Raw genomic sequence first — 25,413 nt, 5'->3', positions numbered from 1 at the left:
TTATTTTGATGTAACTATTGGTATCAAAATTCCGTTTTTTAGAGTTTCGGTTACTATTGAGCCGGGTCGCTCCTTACTACAGTTCGTTACCACGAACTGTTTGATAAGTTCAAAGCATCACAAAACCGATAAGCCTTGTAAAAATCTACTAAAGTCAACATATACAGGTCAACAAGATGATGCGTTTTGTTCTTAAGTAAGATGTTGTGAATTTTAAATAATTTTTTGTTGCCTTTGCATTGTGAAGTAAACTAAAAATATGCAAGTAGCATGTAAAACTTTAAATCAAGACAATAAAAAACTAACTAAAAAAAACAGTAATACATTTCTTTTTCTTGATTAAAAGTTAAGTTGAACTTTAACTTTATTTACCCTGGGCTGGAACGTACGTTTTACAAACGAATGAAAAAAACGAAATTAATCTTTTTTAACATGAAAGAAAAGACTAAAAACGAACAGATACCATCCCTGAATATGAGAGGAAGGGGGGCTTTCACCTACCTCATTACTCCGATTTTTACAATAATGATCAACTGGCCTTTTACTAAAATTAAATACAAAAACAAGTTTTTTTTAACTGAAAGTAAGGAGCGACATTAAAATTTAAAACGAACAGAAATTACTCCGTATATAAAAGGGGCTGCTCCCTCCTCAATACCCCGCTCTTTACGCTAAAGTTTGACTCTTTCTCTCAAATCTACTTTTTAAAAGAGTAAAAAACTTAAGCGTAATGAGCGGGGCATTGAGGGGGGAACAGCCCCTTTTATATACGGAGTAATTTCTGTTCGTTTTTAGTTGTAATGTCGCTCCTTATTTAGGATTATTTATGATCGCTCCTTATTTCTTTTTTAATTTAATTCGTGAACGTTTTTGAATTAATGCATGTTTTGATTTTGGCTCTCCGCAGAGGAATAATGAAAACGAAATTTGCATATGCGTTTATTTTTTTGGCTAAATGGCTTTCTCCTAGCTTTGATCGGACGATCTTGAGAAAAAAAGGAGCGGGGGAGTAGGCCTAGTTACCCTCTAATTTTTTAGTTACTTGAAAAGGCAACTAGAACTTTACGAATGTTTTTATTAGTAAAAATATATGTAACTTACGAATTAACTTACGTAACGAACTTCTAAATTCGTATGTTTTTATTCCGTATATGAGGGGGTTCGCCCCCTTGTCAATACCTCGCTCTTTACACTAAAGCTTAAATTTTGTCCCAATTCCTTTAAATGACCCTGAATCATATGGGCCGTAGAATAAATAGTTGAGATTAAGAAAATCACTTTCGCGTAAAGAGTGAGGTATTAGGAGGTGAATCCCTCATATTCGTAATAATTTCTGTTCGTTTTAAGTTTTAATGCTGCTCCTTACTGTCAGTTGAAGAAACTTACATATTTTTTTTCATTGCTTTTTAAAAAATCGCTGAAAAATCCTGCACCCCCTTCATGGAAATTCTCTTCCCCCATGACAAATTCCTCCATGGAAGGTCCCCACCACATAACCCCCTCCCCTCAAACCCTCTCCCCCAATAAAAAAAAACCTGAAAGTGTCTGTACACTTCCCAATAACCATTACTACGTCTAAACACTGGTCAAAGTTTGTAACTTGCAGCCCCTCCTACGGGGACTTTGGGGGAGTAAGTCGTCCCCAAAGACATAGTTTTAGGTTTTTTGACTATGCTGAATAAAATAGCTATCTCAGAATTTTGATCCGGTGACTTTTGGAAAATAATGAGCGTGTGAGGGGGCCTAGGTGTCCTCCAATTCTTTTGGTCACTTAAAAAGAAAAGGGCACTATAACTTTTAATTTCCGTCATAATGAGCCCTCTTGCAACATTCTAAGACAACTAGGTCGATACGATCACCCCTGAAAAAAAAACAAATAAACACCATCTGTGATCTGTCTTGTGGCAAAAAATACAAAATTCCACATTTTTGTATATAGCGGCTTGAAACTTCTACTGTAGGGTTCTCTGATACGCTGAACTATTACTCTGATTCTATTACTTTTAAGGGGTTTTCCCCCCTATTTTCTAAAATAAGGCAAACTTTCTCAGGCTCGTAACTTTTGATGGGTAAGACTAAACTTGATAAAACTTGTATATTTAAAATCAGCGTTAAAATATGATTCTTCTGGTGTAACTATTGGTATCAAAATTCCATTTTTTAGAGTTTCGGTTACTATTGAGCCGGGTCGCTCCTTACTACAGTTCGTTGCCAAGAACTGTTTGATCTTATTAGAATGTAAAACATGTTGTCGGTTGGTAATTTTAGTGCATATGAATGTGCATATTCATTTTTTTTCAAAAAAGATCATTTTTACTAACAGGTAGATACATACTTTAGAAAGCTCAAGTCAAATATTTGAAAAAAGTGAGGGAGGAGGGGGGAGGCTTGTCAGCCCCTGCCACATTTAGGGTAATATCTGTCTGTTTTTAAATTTTACTTCGCTCTTTATTTTCAGGGGATTTTTTATTTTTTTATTTAATTACTCAGAAAATTCTCAAAAGATTGGATTAGCACTATGCAAAATAGATTTGACACCCACCTTCCACAAAATATGCCAATGTAGCAACAAATACTAAAAGAAATATACAGGCTAAATACATTCTAAAATTATTTTAAGCTAGACAATTGGTAAAATGTCACCCCAACATGTTGGAAGATGGAAAACATTTAATATACATTATTAGCATCAATGATGAAAGTTGCTGCTACTATATTCCAGCAAACCAATTTCTTTGAAGTACTGCAATAAAATTATATAAGATCTAAGATATATCTAAGCCAATAATAAAATATTACAGTAGACCAAAAAAGGTTGCTTTTGGAGTTAAGCTAATTTCAAGAAACAGATTGTTTAAGACATTGTAGCAAAGGATCTCATCCTTTTATATTATTCCTATGATTTTATAGAACTAAACTTTATTTTACAAAAAATAGAAATTATCAATAACAATTCCCTAAATCAAAACAGCTAAATAATTGTCAAACCTTTTCACCCCTAAGAAAGACCATTTCTAAAATCTTTAACGCCAAGAAATAGTTATAAATCGTGAATAATAAAAAAATCTGAAAACTGAGAGGAAAAATAAAGAAGTTATTCTAACGTTCGAACTCCTACAGAGTACAGCGAAATGTTACCTTGAGTTGTTAACAGCCATCGTTGTTGACACAACGTGGAAGGGGTATGTGAGTGACGAAACTAGAACCTAGAAATAAGAACATATGGCAATACTTCACAGGCAAAATATCAAACTATAATTTTCATTAGTAAATAACCCTACTAACAAGTAAATACAGAGGTATTTAAGAGGATAGCATATGCTTTCATATGCTATCCAGTTAAATGTTCAGTGTGTCCATAATGGGTATTACTAAGTTTAGCTGTTTTGACGGAACGACTCACGAAGTCTTCTCACCAATAACAGTGCATAGGATCGTGAGGTACGACTAAAAAGATTCTGCTTGATGTCAAGACTCTTCAGCGGTAGCTATTCGTAAATTTAAGTTCCTCTGTGTTGTGACCGCTGGCTGCATTACTATAGAAATAAGTAAATCATTTATTATCGGGAAAAGTGTTCGAAAGTACGGTGTATACTTTATTTTGCGTTTGATTCGTTTTGATAGCATACTGACAAACATATCAAGACAACACGATAGACTTTGAGACCTCTGGTCTCTGAAGACAGGGATTAGAGCCCTAGTTTCGTTGGTTGTTAGGATTGGACGGGGTCATTGGTGTGACTCTATAAGCTCAGACAGAGTCGATCCAGCATAAATGGGTACCTGGAGAAATCTGGGGAAGGTAAAGACGAAGGATGTGCGAAGGCACAATAGGGTGGTCCCCAGCCCCCCTTGCACTTCCAGGCTGAAGAGCCATGAAACGGAGATCAACACCATTGATCGAGATTGTAAAAATCCAATGCTGTATTCTTTACCTTTATTTCATGTAGAAACTTGTGACATATATAAAGATTTTGTTTTATATAGGCTATTTACATAATTTGGGCTCTTCCCTGTGAGAAAATCCATATTACCCCCCCCCAAGATACACACTTTTGTGGCCTATCGACTGCTTGCATCAAAAAGACAATGCTGAAATTTTTATATAGTTCAATACGGGCTAAAGGGGACTTAAGAATATATGGGGCACCAGGCTACCTTTGATCGACTTCGATCCTTAGGGCATTAGAAAAATTCTCCAATTAATGATTGAATGAGATTTCCTGGACTTTCTAAGTCTCTCCGTTCCGTTCTAAATGAGTCCAACAAAAAAAGGAACTACATACCACTCTTTACTAAGGTAACACTATTGTGTTTTAAACACTACGGTTGCTACTGATGTTCGCTCTACACCCGAAGTACATAGCAACATGATACAATAAATTATTCTAATAAATCCTCGCCACTCATTCAAAGAAAGAAAGTAAAGTCATAAAAGCGAAGTTAGAAATCTCCTTTCTTCGTCCTTTAGAACACTTGGGAAAAGAAAACCGTTAGACGAAAATCTTATCTTAAGGCTGCTACGATTTAAAGTCACGGAAGAAATAGGGCGTGACATGGAAATTCGGTTGCAATCTTCAGTTTTTTGTTCTCTAGCTTTAATGAAGTACTTGTGAGCACTGAAATACTCCAAAAACAAACTTACACATTTGAAGTGGACCCTGAAAAAATCAATGGATTTCTAAGCACATAGAAACAACCTAATCACTTTAAATCTGTTTTCAAAACACGGGACGGTTTAAAAAAAAAATAATAAGAAACTTAATAGGGGCTAGAAATTAAGACAAGCAAAATAAATCAACGCAACAAGTCAAATTTAAAACGAACAAAATTGCTATCCTTGAATAAATGGCACTTGAATAAAACAAGTTGACACGAACAAAAATTCATGCTAATAACGACGATACTATTGTCATTATTTCTTATAATGTCATTCGCACTTTACATAAAACGACACGTATTTCAAAGTGTGGGTTTTATTTTTCATAAGATTGGAAAGAAACAACAATAATCAAGTTCAAGGGGAAGAGATAAACTATTTCCAAGATCAAATAAAATAGTGAATTTCAGTTTAGTTTTACTATTTTCAAAAGGACACTTTTCTGTCGCTCCCCTTTTGATTCCATTTCATTAAAAAAGTATACAAAATTAATGCGTCAATAAAACTCATAAAACGTCAGTTTTGAAGTTCAGGTGATTTTTTAAGCAATCTGTTTAGTTTACTCAAACTTTGCGGAATAGACATATCAATATATGATTCACAAAATTATTTTCAATACCTTTGAAAAAGAAATAACCATTGATAAAAATGTGCTGGTTATCAAGACTTCCAAAACTGAACTGACAGTTTTAAACTACATGATAGAAAAAAAAAATTCCTAGAATGTTGAACATAACTAATGCTTCCAACTCCATAATAAAAAAACATGCTGTTCAAAATTTGTTTCTAAAAAACCACAAAAGACACTCTAGCCTTTAGGAGGTTTGAGTGGGCGGTAACACCTTTCGTATAAAGTATATTTACTATTCATTTGAATTTGTGTTATTTTTGGGTTTCATTTACCCATTCCTAACGATTTTTCGTTCCTTTAGAATCTGACCTATTATATAGTTTTCTTTATTTATGTCCGTTTTAGGCTTTAATATCGTGCTTCACTTTTCTTCAAAAACATGTGTTTTCGAAGTAAGTGTTTTTAATCCGTTTCGATTCGTTTTTTTAATTGACAAAATTCTAAAATGTGTTAACTGTAAAAAAAAATGTTTTTTAAGCTGTTTTTAGGCCTTTTACTTAAGAAATGAAATTTTGCTTTGCAATTTAAATTGTAAGAGAAACTCCTTCGGTAATTTTTTTTTGCAGTAGTTTTTTTTACAATACGTGTTTGAAGTCTGCGTGATTTTTGATCGCCTATGAGGCTGAATTCATCTTGACTCCCATCCTGTGGACTCCGCATACTATGGATGCATTTCATTAGAGATAATTTTTTGTTCAGTTTCATTGTTACTTATTAATACATTTCTTAATGCATTCAGGATTTTCTATAAAAGGAATTATTTTAGTTATCTTTAAACAAAGTTAAGTTTGTCTTTAATTGAAACAATTCCCGTTACTTATGGGCGCTTACTTTCATGTAAAATCTTAAGTGTTTCTTAACAAGGAGCTCTAATGTTGCTGAATATATGATTCGGGATTATTTTTTTTTATTATGAAATTCGAACAAAATTTTCACCCCTTAACTTCAGCAAAAATTCGTTTTTATTTTAGGATAAAAATTCAATTATTGCAGAAATGTCAAGAGGAGTCACAGAGCCTTTTTATGTTTCTAATCCTCCAATAGAAACATAGGGTCCCAGCCAAGACGCGCACACAACAGAAGGTAGGTTCTAAGTCAATATGTGAATAAGTGAAACTGCCGAGTCAACTGGCTGACGGGCTAAAGGGTGAAAGACAAAAGTTAGAACTTAAAATGTTTTTATTTTTATTTTTTTTAGTTTCTGGTTCAATTACCTGAGATTGATGGCATCCTGTCGTGGAATTGGCCTAAAATTCTGAAGAACTAACATCCATTTAAAATTCGGAATATATGTGCTTACGCCAAAACAGAATTTCCGCAAAAATTTGCAGACCAATGAGTTTCCCAGGCAAAGCACTAGCCAGCTTCAAAGTTTCTGTAAGTCGTTTGTGTTATGCTTCATTGACCCAGGGTATTTTTCCCAAAAGTTTAAGGCTAATAGCATAAAATGATAAACAACTACCGGTTGAGATGGTGTTGGAGGGGCCACAGGCACACTTTGTGCCTAGAATCTGTAGATTGGAAGCATAGACTCACTCATTTTTGACTCATGCCAGAGTCAGGACTTTGCTCATTCTTCCACTGACTTATTTTTGCATCAAGTCACTCTTAAACTTGGGGCTTATTCGATTTTTTTTTTCACGAAGTCGGTACATAGCTGCTTTTTTTTGCATCGAGCCATAAATTACCTTTTTCTTACATCAATCTAGCACTCAGTCCCTTTTTCACAGGGTCAGTCCACAACTAGAAACAAGTTCGTTTCAGAAATGACTGAGAACTTTACTCGCTACTGCACTGAGTCACGACTTTTTTTTCGCACTAAATCAGGACGAAGCGTCTTTTTGTACTAGTCTACACTACAACTACTAACAACCCACTGCAGCACCAAGCCCCTGTGGCCAACAAAACTTCACACCTTCCTCCTCCATCCCAGTCTATTTAATGCCTCCCTCTTTACACCCTCCCAGGAAGTTCCCGGTTCCCTTAAATCTTTCCTTACGACATCCTCCCACCTCAACCGGGGACAACCTGATTTTCGTTTGGCTCTAAACAGTTGACGAAATGAATAATCTTTAGTAATATGTCATCTTTCATCCACGGAACGTTCTTAAGCCACCTCAACCTTTCTCTCATTATCGTCCAACAGAACGGGATTGAACTACACTTTTCGTAGTCTACTGTTGAGATACGGTCAGTCCGTCAGGTACCCAAAACAATCTGTGGTTAATTTCTTTGAAAAACATCTAGCAAATCTTCTTTCGTTGTTTGGAGTGCCCATGCTTCAGAACCATACTTAACCACTGTCATCATTGTGACTTACAATATTCCAACCTGGTTTGCAGAGTTATAGTCCTATTCGTCCAAATTTCCTTCAATTGTCAAAATATCCTGGCCCAGTAGGTTGCTAGCTACCGCTGCGACCTGGATCATCTGACAGTTTTTCACCAAACTTGCTTTTCAACTTTTGGTTACTACGGGCAGCAATACACCTTTTACAAGGTTACAGCTACAGCTGCAACTATGATTTACTAGGTTGTATCTACTACTGCAATAATGGTTTAGACTTCGTTCTCTACTTTAATTTGTCTTTTACTACATACATGCTTTGTTCTTTTCTAGATTCTCGTTTGTTGTTTGCTAGATTTGTGTTTTTTTCTTATTATATTCATTATTTGCTTATTACTAGATTCTTGATTTGTTTACTACTAGATTCGATGTCTGTTCTTTGCTAGATTTGTGATCGTCACCTAACACCACATTTTCATCTTCTCTTATTCCTAGCCTTAGCAACGTAGTCTTCTTAACATTGATTTCTAAACACATTCTTCCAGCCTGAACTTGCAAAAGTTCTAAAAGTTTATTCATTTAGCTAACAATTTCATCTATCCTTAAATCATCAGCGTAATCGAAGTCAAGGAGAGTTTTGTTTTCCGATTTGATTCCATGTTTGTCTGGTAAACCACACAAGGATAAGACCTTCACTAAGGCTCTTCTATCAGAGATCAGTTCGAGCTTGGCTTACTTTCACACCGAATCAACATTAGGCTTAGTTGTACAAAACGTCAGGACTTAGCACACATTTTAACCAAGTTAGAGTTTTAGCTCGTTTTTACACTAAGTGAGAACTTGCCTCGTTTTGCACTGAGTGAGAACTTGGATCTTTTTCATAGTCAGTAAGGAAATAACTTATTTTCGGATAACATCACAGCAATTTCGCAGCTTCCACTTTGGCCATTGTTGCGCTCAAGACTTACCTCGTTTTTGCATAAAGCGCGTAAACAGCTTAGTCTCAGCTCATTTTGGCGTTGAATCAGGAGTGATCCTGTTTTTGCACCAAGTCGGTATCTTGCTTGTTCTCAGCTGACTTTTACACCAAGTCGGGACTTAGTTCATTTTTAAACCAAGCTTGGACTAAGACATCGTTGTTGCACTGGGTCTGGGCCTATCAATTTTTTGCTACGAATCAGGGTTTTGCTTGTTTTCTACACCACGTAAACCTATAGTTTGGAGAGAATCGTACACATTCTTTTGTGTGGGGGAGGGGAAATAGTGAAAAACCACTTTTATTCGATAATTTAAATAAGAAGTACCCTGAAATTCAGAAAAATTTAGGATTATAGGGAGAAAGGGAGGAACGGTGCTCATTTAATCAAACATACTGATAATTTTTGCACGATTACGATTTAAACAAGGTATAATATGACTACATTCATTCCAAAAAGTTGGTAGTGGAGGGTGGGGGATGTCAGAGGGGACACGGGCCCTCTTGATATCCTAGTAGGGGAAATACAGATGTCCTAGTATGAGAATATGCTATGTGCAAAATAGTAAATAAAAAAATTCAATCGTACAAAAACCTAATAGCTTACATTTTATTTTGCTTTCTTGCTTTTACAGGCATAACAGTTTATACTTAAATAATGTTGGCGGATTTTTCGTGGATACAAAAAAAAAATAGAAAAAATAAACAAATAAAATAAAAGGAAAACATTTAGAGTTTTTTTTTCATAGGACAAGTTCAGCTTTTGTGAAACATGATTTTACATCCCATAAAAGAAGGCTGTTCCCAGAAGAGACACGATAGAAATCATTACAAAAAGAATACAGTATTATAGTTTCAAAACAAGAGGGGAGAGGAAAAACAAGGGAGGAAAGGTCCATCGCTTCTATAAGTACAAGAATCAAGATAGATAACAATAAATCCGTCAAATCATACGGGAGATAATCTTGCTAGCCCAATTTAAATACAAAACTGTAGTTGAAGAAAGAATTTAAAGAGATGTTTTCGACCGCTTTAAAGGCAAACAAAACCATTAAAATGTGAGAAAATAGAGGTTCAAAAGCAGGAATCGATCGAACAAAGTACATGAGCATATTCGAAACTGCGCGGTTTTCTTGACATTTGTCCATAGATGTTGAAGCAAAAAACAAACACTAGCTTGTGTTTTTTTCTAGTAGACTTTTAATTTATCTTCTTTTCGTTTTAAAAATGCATTCTTTAAAAATGAGTTATACTCACTAAAAAACGTAAAAAACGTAAGATGTGTATAAAATAAGTCTAGTAGACAGGCCTGTTTGATCCAGTAGAAATAGTAGGCACTATTCTAAAAGCTTTCAAACCTACAGATTCCTACTCAGATTAAAATAAAATTTATGGATATAACATAACAAACCAAAGTTGCAATAAAACATTTTAAAAAGCGAATAGATTTATAGCATCAAACAGTTCGCAGTAATAGGAATGTAATAATAGTAGGCTAAGTAAGGAATGGCATAGGTCTATAGGAACAAAAACCCTAAAAAAAACTAAGTATTTATAGCAATAAATACATCAAAAGCAGTTCCTTTATGAAAAAAAAACAAGTTTTTAACTGAAAGTAAGGAGCAAAATTAAAACTTAAAACGAACAGAAATTACTAGGTATATGAGGGGGATTACTCTACAAAAAAAAACACTCTTTACGCTAAAGTTTGCTAATGCTTTTAAAAAAAGCTTCTTATTGTTCTAATTAAACGAACACAGTATTTCAGGAGTCGTTCTTATAGAATTGGGACAAAATTCAAACTTTAGCGTACAGAGTGAGGTGTTATGGAGGAGTAACCCCAATCATATACATAAAAATTTCTTTTCGATTTAAGCTTAATGTTGCTCCTTACTTTCTGAAAAAAACGTGTTTTTTAATTCAATTTCTTATTCTTTTTCAAATAATTCCAAAAAATCCTTCCTCCCCAAGAATTTATTCTCTTGACAATTCAATCCTGGTGAAAATTTATTCAGGACAATTAACTAATACATTCGTGTAGGAATCCAGGCATATTCCCCCAGTGTTAAATTTTTTGGGAAAAATTCACCCCCCCCCCTGGAAACTTCTCTCCCCATGGAAAATGATTCCCGTGGAAAATTCTACCAGCAGATAACCCCCCCCCCCGGCAAATGTATGCATACTTCCCAATGGTAAATATAATGCGTAAACAATGGGCAAATTGCGTAACTTAAGGACCTTTTCCCAGGGGCTTTGGGAGGGCCGTGATATCCCAAAAGGCAAAACTATTCGGCCTTCAACTATGCTGAACAAAATATCTATCTCAAAATTTTGATCAGACAGTTTTGAGAAAAGGGGCGTGGGAGGGGGCCTAGTTGCCCTTCAATTTTTTGGTCACTTAAAAGGGCATTAGGAATTTTTATTTCCCTTCGAATGAGCCCTCTCACAATATTCTAGAACCATTGGGTCGATACAATCACCCCTGGAAAAAAAAATGAACACGTATCCGCGATCATTCTTTTGTCAAACAAAAAAATCTAGATTTTTCCAGAGGAGCTTGAAACTTTTCATTAAGATCCTATTACTTTTAGGGGGTGTTTCCCCCTATTTCAAAAATCAGGGAGGTTTTCTCAGGCTCGTAATCTTTCATGGGTGCGATTAAACTTAATAAAACTAGTGTATTTGAAATCAGCATACAACTCAAATTTTTTTGATATATCTACTATCGGAATCAAAATTCTGTTAAGTAGAGTTTCGGTTACAATTGAGCCAGGTCACTCCTTACTTACAGTTCCTTACCACGAATTGTTTGATGATCGCCCTGTACATTGTGCTTATTGAGAACTTATCTGTGGATATACCTTTTTCGCTTAATTGTTTTTGGACTGATGCCGAGTCGTGAGTGAAATTTGCTTATCATGGACAATTGGAATACCAGTACGCTTTATTATTGCCCAAGTTTTGAATTTTGCTCAGCACAATCTCGATGAGGGGTTGGACCATTAGTCGATTGTGAAATACGCTAGTGATTTTTTCCCGTACGAAGATGTTCTTGGCGCTAAGAAACTTTTATATAGCAATTGCTTCCCAGATGAGCCTATACCTCGTCGTTCGGGACCCAGTGCTAAGAATAGTTCATTGTCGGACATTATCGCTACTCTTTCTCGCTGCTCTCCAGAAAATATTAATATTCCAGAGTTCGTGATCAAATCCCCTCCGAAGTCCCTAGCATTCCGGCGTCAGCTTATTCTATCCTTACCGCCAAAGTCAACCAGTGCCTTGATCAGCTAAAATCGCTTGCTCACCTCAATAGTCCAGCAACGTCTGTCGGTAAAGTACGATCCGGTAAGGAAAAGATGGGTTGTTGTTACACGGGATAAAGTTTCCGCCAATTCTCTTGCCTCATCTGCTGTTGCGAGCTATCCAAATATTCTTGCTAAAGCGATTGATCGCAAACCTCTTGGTGTAATTAGGGAACTTCCCGATAGTGTTTCTAGCAGTATACTCATCCCCGGTATTCCTGGTCTTGTTGAGGCCACCCAGATCGGCTCTTCTCATACATTCCGTTTAGAGTTCCTTGATTCCGCTGCACAGAAATCTGCCATCGCTACAGGTCTGCGCTTGGGTTACGAGTCTTATAAAATATCGGAATACAAAGAACTGCCCAGACGGCGTCTTATATGCCAAAGTATCCATCACTCGTTAGCTCACTGCCCATGTGCCCCGAATGAGATGAAGTGCTCTAAATGTTCTGGATGCCATTCCAATACTAAAGACAATCCTTGCTTAGAGGCTCCGAAATGTGCCAACTGCGGCGAAGCTCATGTCTCCTATAGTATGAATTGCCCAGTGATATAACGCGCTCTGAGCTCTGCTCCAGAATGAACCAAACACTATTTTAAGTTTTGCTTCTCTCAATATTAACGGCACAAAAGACAAAGACTTGTTAATTAATGAATTATTAGTCCATGACATAGTGTTCTTGCAAGAACATCTTTTGACCAAATCAAACGTTTCTAGCCTAAAGCGATCTTCTGTCCACCATTTTTTTTTCGCAAGAGGCCAAGAAAACTAGAGACCGCCCTTCCGGTGGCCTAGCAATTTTCTTCCGTTCCCCATCAAAGCCTACTATGATTCATTGTGATGATAACATCTTAGCGATTCAATGTGACAGTACCGCCTTTATAAACGTTTACTTACCTTGCGATCGACGTTCTTTAGCATTGTTCACATCTTTCGCTAAATGTTGCTCCAATTTAAAGTCTACTCGAAAGTCTACGTTTGAAAGACCTAAATTGGGTTTTAGTTGGTGACCTTAACTGTGACATTCTTGGTACCTCCTATAGGTCAATCCTCTTGCTAGAATCACTTCCTAGCATATCACGTCGCAGTTAAGAGCCTCCCATTCACGTGTATTCATAACAGAGGCTGTTCAAAATCGAACCTGGATCACGTGATCTCTTCCAGTTCCAGATTAATATCATCGATTGTCAGAGTGAACGAAGAGAAGATTGATGACGACCACCTTATTTTTAGCTGTAATTTATCCTGTGATCTATCTGGCAAAACACTTTCGGCTCAGCCGAACCGGCATACGAAGTTGAACTGGGATCGTGCTTATGTCTCACTATACCTTGCTACGCTAACTGCTTTACTATCGACCATAAAGTGCCATATCACCAGCTGCAAACTTCAGTTTCCTCGCCTTCAAGTAGAGTTGACCTAAATTGCTATTATTATCAAATTGTCCATTGCCTTAGATCAGTTTCCAAAGCTGCAGTGCCTGTGGATAAAGTCCGGATTGGTACAAGAAAGCATAATTGGAACGTTGATCCTGAAGTAAAACGTGCTAAGCAAAAAGCCTAATTTTGGCTACGTATGTGGATATCATGTGACCAACCATCGTCCGGAGCTGTTTTCTCTGTGAAACAAAAGTGTAAACTTGAATATAAGGCCAGTTTGAAGAGAGCACGCTTGAATGCATGGCCAGGCCCCACCGATAAGGCCTCCTGGAATAAGGTTATTAATAGTGAGAAATGTTCCCCATCTACCCTATCTTGTCTCCAGCTAGCTAATTTTGTTGATCATTGAGTGTGTTCAGTGTATGTAATAGTTTTCTTCAGTCTTTTTATTATAAGTTGCTTAAACCGCTTTTACCACACCGTCTCCTGCAGGCTCATATTCAGCCTGTAGCAATATCTAAAATTCGCCGGGCTTCAAGAAAAATTAAGCGTTCAAATAGCCTTGATGGTGACAGCCTTTCTTACCGATTTTTTGCTTATGATTGTCTTGCTCTACTTAACCATCTACAAATATTTTTCCAGTCTTGCTTAGCACAGTCACTTGTTCCTGATAGTTTCCTTTGTGGCCGTGTAACGTCTATTCAAAAGCGAGGCAAGGACTCCACGTCATGTGTAAATTATCGTCCCATTACAGTGTCGTGTTTTTTTAAGTAAGTTGCTTGAACATTTGTTACTACCAGAAATTGAGTCGAATTGTGATTTTACGCCTTTTCAATTTGGTTTTCGGAAAAGTTTCGGTTGCTCCCATGCACATCATGTTTTAAGCCGACTCATGAAAGGTGCCGTAAAAACTAAAATGTCTTTACACTGTCTTGTTGTTGATATTTCTGGAGCTTTCGACAATATCGTGCACTCTCAGGCTCTATTTTCCCTTGCGTCTTCAGGTGTTAATCCTTCCGTACTAAGTTTATTGTCTTCTTGGTATTCAAAGTCTAAAATTCAAGTTACCTGGAATGGCCAAGCATCTGACCCGGTAAAAATTAATAAGGAGTTCGGCAAGGTGCCGTATTGCCTCCTAGTATATTTAAATGCGTGCTTGCATCGTGCCTGCTTCCCCTTAGAAGTTCTGTTTTTTTACGGTAATATTGGATTGTCTTCTATTACATATGCAGATGACGTTCTTTTGTTGCCCGGACTCGCCGTGGATTGCTTTCTAATTTTACTATATTAACCAATGAACTATCTAAGATTGGACTGTCAGTTAATGCGTCTAAATGCGAGTTTATTTGTTTTATTAGTCCTTATGCGGTCGCTCCATTCGTTGCTGGGGCTGCAGTTCTACCATGTTCTTCTTTAGTTAGTTGGCTTGGTCTGTGTTTCAGCCCAACACTTTCCAATACCTGTTCATCCCTAGTGAATCAAGCCGTAAAAAACCTACGCGTCGCTTACGGAAAAATATCCCCAAACAAAAGCCGTCACAACCGCAACGGTTTGTGCGTGATTTATAACGCTTATTGGACCCCTGTGCCTTTGTTTTTATCAGGCATGGTTCATCTGTTTTGTAAGAAAGATCAACATACTCTACGTACGGCTTATTTCAGATATTACAAATTCCTCCTCCGGCTTCCTAGATGGGACCGAAACAAAAAAATAATTGCTCGATTTGGTTTAATAGATGTGCCTTCTCAGATTCGGTCTTCCAGTAATGATTTATGTAAAAAGATTATCAACTTTTTTCACGTTTATGACCCTCTGCAGCCTTTTTTCCATATTGATACTGGTTAATTAGTCCATGTTGTCTTTTGTTAGTTTGATTTTTTTCTTCGCTGTTTATCGTTTTTATTTTTGTTTATTTATAATACTCCGTACTTCGTGTTTTTTATACTTTTACGGGTAATAAAGTTCATTCATTCATAAGTCGTTAATTCTAATGTTACCCAAGAAGTTCCGAGCCTGAGAAAAACGGGGGAAACATTTCAAAAAGGGGTGCAATCTTGATGAAAAACAAAGCATCATATTGAACATGTCCAAAGACCTTGTTTCGGATGATTTAACCTCTTATGCGTAAAAAGAAGGGACGAAAAAAGAAATTTGCAGTTTTCGAGAAATTTGATAACGCTTATTTGTTGCTCCTTTTTTTAATTTTTTTTTTAGGGGTAGTGATTCGAAATAGTGGTGGTAAAATAGGGCTCATTTAGCAGGAATTAAAAGTTCCAATGCTTTCTAGTGTTTATTTATTAGTAAAAAGATGTGCTGCCTTAGGAAGGTGTCAATTTCTACCAATTAGTGCTGCAAATCAAAATCTTGAATCAAGCAGGGCCTGAACAAAAGTGAATAAAAATATTTATTTTCCCAATGAGTTTAGAAGTTTTGAAAAGGTATATATATATATATATATATATATATATATATATATATATATATATATATATATATACACACATATATATATATATATATATATATATATATATATATATATATATATATATACATATATATATATATATGTATATATATATATATATATATATATATATATATATATATATATATATATATATATATATATATATATATATGTTTAGATATATATATCTAAAAGTGCCGAAGCCTCTGAATTATTTGTCTTTACTGTTTTTATTGTTTGGTAAATGACGACTTATACTTATTGACGACATGACTGCCTGTCCATAGATTATTCTTTATGGTTGATTGTGTATGGCTATGCTGTTTAACCTATGTGATTGTATGGATGAGTAGGGTTAAGGCCTCATTCAAGTGCTGGTCTATATTAATCACTAATTTAGGAAAACAGTCTTCCTTTTCTCCTTCTGTCTCCTTTTTTTTTTTTTTTTTTTTTTAATGTGCTTGTGCTGTTGCATTGGTGATTTCTCTTTTCGTTATATATATATATATATATATATATATATATATATATATATATATATATATATATATATATATATATATATATATATATATATATATATATATATATATATATATATACAAAGAGCAGATACGTTTGCGGCCTTTCTAAAGCGAAGCGCAAGTTTCTGTCTTTTAGTGCAGCAAAACAAAAATTTTGCCCCAAAGAGGGCAAAGTTGGAGCTTGGAGCTGTGCGGCTTATGAGATTTCCAAGCATAATATAATACATGACTAGTGACGTTTCAGATAAAACAGAAGACACAAATGTTTTGCTCTCGCATCCGAAATGCAATCAAAATTATTGTAGATCTAACTTTCCGCACAATTGACATGTTGGAAGCATTTATTTTTCCTAAGTCATGCTTTTTTTAGTTGAAAAAAACTGCTATGACGGCAAAGTCCAATAAATAAAGCCAAGAAAAGGATTTGTAAGATCAAACATGACTGGAAGAAAGTAAATATAATCTTAGAGAGAATTTTTGAATACAAATACAAAAACAAGACTGTTGATGTTTGTTGCATGAATTTCGAGACATTAACATTCCTTGCGACTTAAAGCCTCGACTCTAACAGAAATGTACAAAAGGACTTAAAGTATGAAATTCCAAGAGACTAGTGAACTTCAAATATGTGCAAGCAGGTGAGAAACAAAACAAATATCTATGTATTAATTCATAAAGTTGATTAATGAACAAGCTATTTCCTCAATGTTTACATTTTGTAAAAAAAAAAGAAAAAAAAGAGCTAAGAGCTAAAAAAACAAAAACACAAGAGCTAAGAGCTCATACGGTAAGAGCTCGAGCAAAATTCTAAGAATCAACAGATTTATTTAAACGGAAAACCAGAGGCTTAATCCCGGTCGGGATTTGAAATAAGAGCTCGAGACACGAGGTCCTTCTAAATATCAAAATTCATTAAGATCTGATCACCCACTCGTAGGTTAAAAATACCACATTTTTCTAATTTTTCTTCTCCCTTCAGCCTCCCAGACGGTCGAATCGGGGAAAACGACTTTATCAAGTCAATCTGTGTAGGTCTCTGACACGCCTACCAATTTTCATCGTCTTAGCACGTCCAGAAGCACGGAACTCGCCAAAGCACTGGACCCCAACCCCCTAACTCCCCCAAAGAGAGTGGATACCAAACTGCAATAGATTTGTATGCAGTGCAGCTTAAGGGGGGGTCAAAAAAGTTCAGCTTAAATTCTTTATCCCTTACTATCTTTTTCAAACAGTTCGTGGTAACGAACTGTAGTAAGGAGCGACCCGGCTCAATAGTGACCAAAACTCTAAAAATGGAATTTTGATACCAATACCTACATCAAAAGAATCGCATTTTAATACTGATTTTAAATATATAAGTTTCATCAAGTTTAGTCTTACCCATCAAAAGTTACGAGCCTGAGAAAATTTGCGTTATTTTAGAAAATAGGGGGAAACGCCCCCTAGAAGTCATAGAATCTTAGCAAAAATCACACCATCAGATTCGGCGTATCAGAGAACCCTACTGTAGAAGTTTCAAGCTCCTATCTACAAAAATGTGGAATTTTGTATTTTTTGACAGAAGGCAGATCACGGATGCGTGTTTATTTGTTTTTTTGTTGTTTTTTTTTTCCAGGGGTGATCGTATCGACCCAGTTGTCCTAGAATGTTGCAAGAGGGCTCATTCTAACGGAAATGAAAAGTTCTAGTGCCCTTTTTAAGTGACCAAAAAAATTGGAGGGCACCTAGGCCCCCTCCCACGCTAATTATTTTACCAAAGTCAACGGATCAAAATTCTGAGATAGCCATTTTATTCAGCGTAGTCGAAAAACCTTATAACTATGTCTTTGGGGACGACTTACTCCCCCACAGTCCCCGTGGGAGGGGCAACAAGTTACAAACTTTGAGCTGTGCTTACATATAATAATGGTTATTGGGAAGTGTACAGGTGTTTTCAGGAGGATTTTTTTGGTTGGGGGGAGGGGTTGAGAAGAGAAGGATATGCTGGGGGAACTTTCCATCGATGATTTGTCATGGGGGAAGAAAATCTCCATGAAGGGAGCGCAGGATTTACTAGCATTATTTAAAAAAAAAAAAAAAACAATGAAAAAATAAATATGAAAAAGTTCTTTCAGCTGGAAGTAAGGAACAGCATTAAAACTTAAAACAAACAGAAATTATTACCCATATGAGGGACTCACCTCCTCCTAATACCTCGCTCTTTACGCTAAAGCATTTTTAGTAATTTCAACTATTTATTCTACGGCTTTTGTGATTCTGGGGTCATTCTTAATGAATTGGGACAAAATTTAAGCTTTAGTGTAAAGAGCGAGGATCTGACAAGGGGGCGAACCCCCTCATATATGTAATAAAAATATGAGAATACAAAAGTTGTTTACGTAAGCTAATTTATAAGTTACGTAAATCTTTTACTAATAAAAATATTCGTAAAAAATTAAAGTTCTAGTTGCCTTTTTAATTAACCAAAAAATCGGAGGGCAACTAGGTTTCCTCCCCCGCTCTTTTTTCCTCAGAATCATTCGATCAAAATTATGAGAAAGCCGTTCAGCCAAACAAAAAAAAAAAAAAAATGCAAATTTCGTTTTAATTATTCCTCTGCAGAGAGCCAAAATCAAAACATGCATTGATTCAAAAACGTTCAGAAATTAAATAAAAAAAAGTTTTTTTAACTGAAAGTAAGGAGCGACATTCAAACTTAAAACGAACAGAAATTACTTCGTATATGAAAGAGGCTGCTTCCTCATCAACGCCCCGCTCTTTACGCTAAAGTTTTTTACTGTTTTAAAAAGAAGAATTGAGAGAAAGAGTCAAACTTTAGCGTAAAGAGCGGGGCGTTGATGAGGAAGCAGCCTCTTTCATATACGAAGTAATTTCTGTTCGTTTTAAGTTTTAATGTCGCTCCTTACTTTCAGTTAAAGAAACTTGTTTTTTTTTATTTAATCTTATTGAAAGGGTGGTCTCAATCTTGAAGACATAGGATACAACTATTGGGCTGCGAATGTAATAGAATCTACTCTAGTATTCTCTACGTTTTAGTAATACCGCTGAGATGTCACTCATTTATCGAAACAAAAAGTTTTCCATGGAAAATTAGAGACCGTATATGAAACATAAAAATTGACTAGTTTGAACAAGATGCCAAATATTAAGCGACAAAAATTCAAATCAATGAAGGAATGAAATCTAAAGCAAAATAAATATTAGGCCTGCAAATAACAATAAAGCTAAATACAAAACGAACAAAAATTATTACAAACAAGCCTAGGATTGCCACATTTCATTCCCCCCCTCCCCCGAAAAAATAAAGTGTCAGTCACTTAACTGAAAAAAGTATATTTCTTATTGTTCTGTTTATTTTCTGTTGCCTTAAAAAGTCATATAATGCCCAAACGTCAATCTTTCCTTTTCTAATAACAATAAAGGTTCTAGCCGTTTACCCTTCCCCCTGGAAAATACCCCTCACTGAAAATACCCCCGCGGAAAATATCCCCTCCCCCAAGGAAAATATATCTCCCCTGCGAAAAAAAAAACAGGTAAATACCCTTCGGAAAATAACCCCTCCTTAGAAAATAAGGCTTTCCAAGTTTGAAAATGCTTTTCTTTTCTTTTTTTATTTCCGCAGAGGGAAGGCATTTTGATACTTGTGTATTACGCGTCACTCACTCAAATTTCCGCTACGTATAGCTAGAGGACAAACCGGTTACTTCGTTAGTTTCTTTAAGCTTAGCGCAAAACAAGACAAAGACAAGAGATAGAATATTTGGAAAATATATAATTTGGGCTGTATATTTCCACGTAAGGGTGGGGGGGAGTAAAGTATTTGGACAGTTTAAACTCAGAAAACAACTCTTACTTCATAATATGCAGAATAATTGTGGCTTTTTTTGTAGACCCGTTATACTTTACTATAACCCCCTCCCGCCTCCACAATGTGCAAATCTATAGCCCAAATTTGTTTCTAAAATAATGAAAAAACTAACGAAGAAACTGGTTTGTTTTCGAGTTTTACACAGAGTAGTGAACTTGAGTGAGTTGTGCACATTACACGACTACAAAAAATTCCTTCCATCAACGGAAATAAAAAAAAAACTCAAATAAAATTCTCAAATTTGGAAAGCCTTATTTTCCAGGGGGAGGGGATATTTTCCGGGAGGGGCGGTATTTAAGGGGGTATTTACCACGGGAGGGGGGTATATTTTCCGGGGTGTGTTTTCCTGGGGAGGGGGTAAACGTCAGCGACCAACAATACATTGATAGTAATTAAATTTAATGTGCTGGTCTAACACAAATCCAACTTCTTTAAAGAAAAAATGACAAAAATGCAGAATATATATATATATATATATATATATATATATATATATATATATATATATATTTCCTATTTTTAACAAAAATTGCGAAATTCGGTAGCTTCCAATAATTAGAAAGAAACGGTAGAGTTCTTACCGAAACACTAAGAGATACATATCCTCTAAGCTCTCTTGTCTGGACAAACTGATTGGCAGCAAAAGTGACAGAACTACTAATGACTAGAGCGAGAACTTCCCCGATCAAACGAGGAGTGATCCCAGCGAACAAACCCTGGATCCCTTCTCTGGAAAAAATTTCTTGAAATGATGGTAAAATTCCCCTAAAATGAAAAATATATGAAAAGAAATAGTCTAGCAGCAAAACTTGGTGATGGCAGTGGGAGCAAATGTTGAGTAAAGCACCTTTGCGCTTTTCACTTATAAAATAGAAAAAAAAAGAAAAATTTGAGGCGGTTTTGAAAGATTAAAAACGCTTGAAATTCCCAATATAACATTCATTGAAATAGACAATGTTGGTGCTTTCATACGTAATAGTTCAGAGCCGTATCCAGGGGGGACGACCGGCTCTACCCACCTATTTTGTAAGCAGTTAAATTCAATCTGCCTTAAATTATACAATATCTAGACCAGAAAAGGATGAAAGAGGAGAGCTCCCTACACCCATCTCCTGGACTATTTGTTTATTCAAGTCCAAAAACCACCTTCCTTGCCATGAATGCAGTTTAATTTTGCGTATTTTTATTCCCATTTATACAAACCAGCCAAGTAAAAGTAAAAGAAAGCTACTAAATGATAGCATAAGAATCCAGCAACGAAGATATATATATATATATATATATATATATATATATATATATATATATATATATATATATATATATATATATATATATATATATATATATATATATATATATATATATATATATATATATATATATATATTAAAAAAAAATTCTTAAGGTAAAATCAGTCAAAACGAAACGAGAATAACTCCTCAAAATTTTACAAAAGAGCTACAGTGTCATGGATAAGTGGCTATACATAAATAAACAGACATTTAAGTCAAGCTGAGATCCAAGTTAATTTCCAATGCGTGGGGTTAGAGGGCTAAAATTGGGCCCTTGGTACCTCTAACCCCACCCAAAACTCCCCACCCCCAAACTTTGCACACATTCATATGCTGGTACTTCTTTCAGCTTTTCGTCCGGGAATGATTTGGGAACTGGTCCTAGTTACTCAAAAATTAATGATTGAATGTCATTATAATGACAATATAACAATACCAAATCAAATGCCACTACGTAGAGACGTGAAGAATGGTGGGTGGGAGTTTTACCAGCATTTAAAACTACTAGTAGTACTACTAATGACAATCACTGCAGAACCAAGCCACCAGAGACTAACATAACAGCGCATGCTTCTCGTCTACCTCCATCTATTCAAAGTTTATTGTTTACCGCCTCCAATGAAGCTTCAATTTCCTTTAAATCCCTTCCTTATAGCCTCTTCTCACCTCATTCGGGGATGACAGGCTTTTGGTATGGCTGGGATCGTCAAAATGCAAAACCTTTGGTAATCTTTAATCTTTAGTCTCTAAGACGTAGACAAGCCATCTTGATCTATCTTTCATTATAGCTCTAGAGAGAGAGATCGAACCAAATTTGCTACGCAGTTTATTTTTTTATATACGGCCAGTCATACGAGTACTTAAACTATCCTTAGACAATACCTGTGCAAAATATCTAGCAAGTCGTCCTCAACCCTTCAAAGTGCCCACGATTTCTAGTCATACTTATCATAGAAAATAAGAAAAATGACAAGGAAATTTGTGAAGAGAGTGAGTAACGCAATGAGTACAATCTAAACATATATATATATATTTTGACTCTGTATGCAACAGTCCCCATCGGCAAAACACATAAAACAAATAAAAAAGGATACAACTTACTCTAAAAAATCATAGATACAAGAAATTTTCAGGCTAAAATTTATAAAATCTCAATGCCCTCACTTCCCGTCGGTATAGCCAAGACTCAAGTCCAACCGTGTCTTGGCTGAATGTAAGTGAGGTGAGAACGTTGACTCTTTCAAAATTGACTTCATGATTTTAATTCGAAAATTTCTTTATCGATGAGCTTTTTTGAGTAATTTGTTTTCTTTTTTCCTTCTTATATTAATTTTTGCTGATGAACGCTGTTGCATATGTAGCCGAAATATCCATTTAGGTTGTTTGTGTTACTCACTATCTTTATAAATTTCATCCTTATCTTCTCTTACAAAAGCAGCGTGGTCTTCGTCATATCTTGCGCCAAAACTGTGTCTATGATAATGCTATTTTCTTCCATTCTTTTTTTGTATATCCAATGCGTTTTTTTCTCATTTTGTTACGCTATTTTCTAGTATGTGTTAACTGTTCAATCTGGCCTTTTTCCTTTTTTTCTTACCCGTTGATAAAGCCTTTTGAATGTAAAGCAAGATATTTGACTATATATTAGTATTTTTTTTTCTCAACATTCACTGTCTTAATTCAAAGTTTTATATGTTAATATGTTTTCACTTTTGAAGTGTGAATGGAAAAGTAGCACGGTCTAAAAAAATATTTATTCATCTGTATAAGGAAAGTAGCATCTTCCGAAAAGCACCAAATAATGTTGTCACTCATACAGGATGTACTCCATATATTGCAGCAAATTAGAGTAACATAACACAACTTGTTTGAAACTTGATGGGAAAGCAAAATTTACCCTACGCAGATAAACCTTCATACACTTACACAGTAAATTAAGCTGATAAATATATGACTATTGAGAAAGAATTCCACTGGAAAGATTTTTATTCTTATTGACAGGAATGTTGTACTTAGGTAAAAGTTTATTGAATCTTACCACGTAAAAAAATAGTTGCACTAGGATGCATGCACTTTGGCATTGTGGCACAGCAAAATTGGAAATTTTAGGTCCCACAATGTTATTGAAATAAGCAATCTCGAACAGTCCCAAGTTCTGACCTTTTTTTCAATGTCTCATTTTCTTGCTAAACAAACATGTCTCAAATCGTAGAGCTAAAAATGAAAACTCATTTACATCTTTACTAATAATATTCATTTCTTTCGTTTTTAGATTTTCTTTGCAAACTTTACTTCTTTTTCTCTTCCTGAACTCAAAAATTTCTGTAAAACTCGTTCCACTGGACTCACGAACTGAACTCTAAACAACAATGAGGCTGATCAACCAAAAAAATATATTATACTCCTAAAATAGTTACTTCCCAAAGTCCCGTTCATGACAACTGGGATTAAATTATAACATAAACCAAATTGTATCTCCGTCAACCAAAATATAGAAATGTTCCTCCTGAAACAGGCAATTTTGAAAATATCGTAATATTGACCATATCAAGTCAGAACCCGATTTTAATAAAAAACCCAATAAAAGATGCAAAAACGCAAATTGCTTAGTTTAGAAAAGATTTAAAATAAAATTTCACTCAGCTAAAGAGTTTTGAAATATCCACATTACTGAGAGCCTAAAGGTTATATTGGTTGAGTTACAGAATTTTTGAATACCTACTTTCCTGTTCGAAACAGGACACATGGTTAGGGCATATAGTTTATAAATATCCTATTGTTGCGATAACGCAATGGAAACATTTTGAACCTTATATCAGTTTGATTGTTTAGTAGAGCAAATGTTAGCAATTTAGCTATTATTTTATGAATTAATTATTTAGTGTCAAGTATAGCCTTTTGATGGCAAGTCCCGAATCGTTTCTCCACTTAAAAATCAAATAAAAGTAATCAATATTTCACCTATGTCTTCTCTCAAAGCTCACCAGGTTACGTCTCTTTCTAATTAGTTAGGCTACCCTGTAACCCATAAAAAACGACGAGGAATATTGGGAGACAGTGTACAAAATACAACCTCATCGAATATTTCGGCTGTATGACTAATAGCCGTCTTCTATCAAATAAAATGTAAATACTGAAACAAAGAAACCGCCGAACTCACTCAGAACTTCTAGGTAAAATAACGCTGAGTAGACCAGGTAAATAGAAGGAGAGCTGCTTTTCTCTTGGTCTATCTAACGCTGAACAGAAACCATACAAAAATCTAAAATTTAGACTGATTCTTAGCTTCATTGCCTCAGAAAGATTCAGCCAAGCTTTGGTAAGTCTACATTTTGTATAACTACTTGGATTGCAGTTTTGCTTCAAACTTGGTTTGTAAACTGGAATCTATTGGACAGCTGCAGACAAATCTTGATCAGGTTTAAAAACTATCAATTCACCCAGCCATAGTTATGAAATTGCTTTTATAAGCGATTTTTCAAAAAAATAAAATTCGCCGTATTGGCGAGTGCCTTCGTCGAGAATAGAAAATAGTAAGCAATGCATTTAAATAGAAGCCTGAAAAATATTCCTATTCTAGTATCTGTGAAAAAAACCCTCTGATAGCACTTAAATGATAATGATATTACCATATTATCACTATCACTAGAAATTTCTATCACTAGAAATGACAGTGATATTACAGAATACCAGTGGACCTTTAATGAATCAGTTCTAGTTGCAAAGATGAAAAACTGAAAACAATGTAACTACTCTATCCGTAACAGGAAGGGAAGTTTCCATCAATGTCTTCACATTCCAGCAAGCATTAGAAACAATAATATCATATTTGTAAACTGGAATCTGTTGGACAGTTGCAGACAAATCTTACCAGATTTTTTTACAATTAATTTGTTTTTCGTGAATCAACATGAAATCATTCCAAGAAAAGTTATTAATTGATCTACCATTCTTAATTGCCTTAATAGCTTTAATGTAACGAGTGGAATTCTTTACAAGATCTTCTTTACGAGGCTGACAC

The 25,413-nt window shown here is 35.3% G+C and overlaps 1 protein-coding gene across 1 annotated transcript in view; it reads right to left on the bottom strand.

Annotated features, from left to right (window-relative positions):
- Window positions 1-25,413, bottom strand: part of LOC136025104 (mitochondrial carrier homolog 2-like) — a 99,703-nt gene that overhangs the window by 21,171 nt on the left and 53,119 nt on the right. Inside the window, exons 6-7 of the mRNA XM_065700833.1 lie at window positions 20,679-20,862; window positions 3,139-3,206 (exon numbers count right to left, since the gene is read on the bottom strand). Of these exons, the coding sequence (XP_065556905.1) occupies window positions 3,139-3,206; window positions 20,679-20,862 (252 nt within the window). The remainder of the gene's footprint in view (window positions 1-3,138; window positions 3,207-20,678; window positions 20,863-25,413) is intronic.

Source organism: Artemia franciscana, chromosome 3 (genome assembly GCF_032884065.1).
Source record: "Artemia franciscana chromosome 3, ASM3288406v1, whole genome shotgun sequence".
Classification (NCBI taxonomy): domain Eukaryota; kingdom Metazoa; phylum Arthropoda; class Branchiopoda; order Anostraca; family Artemiidae; genus Artemia; species Artemia franciscana.
Note: the sequence above shows the minus strand (reverse complement) of the source record. Positions and strands in the feature narration are given on the sequence as shown.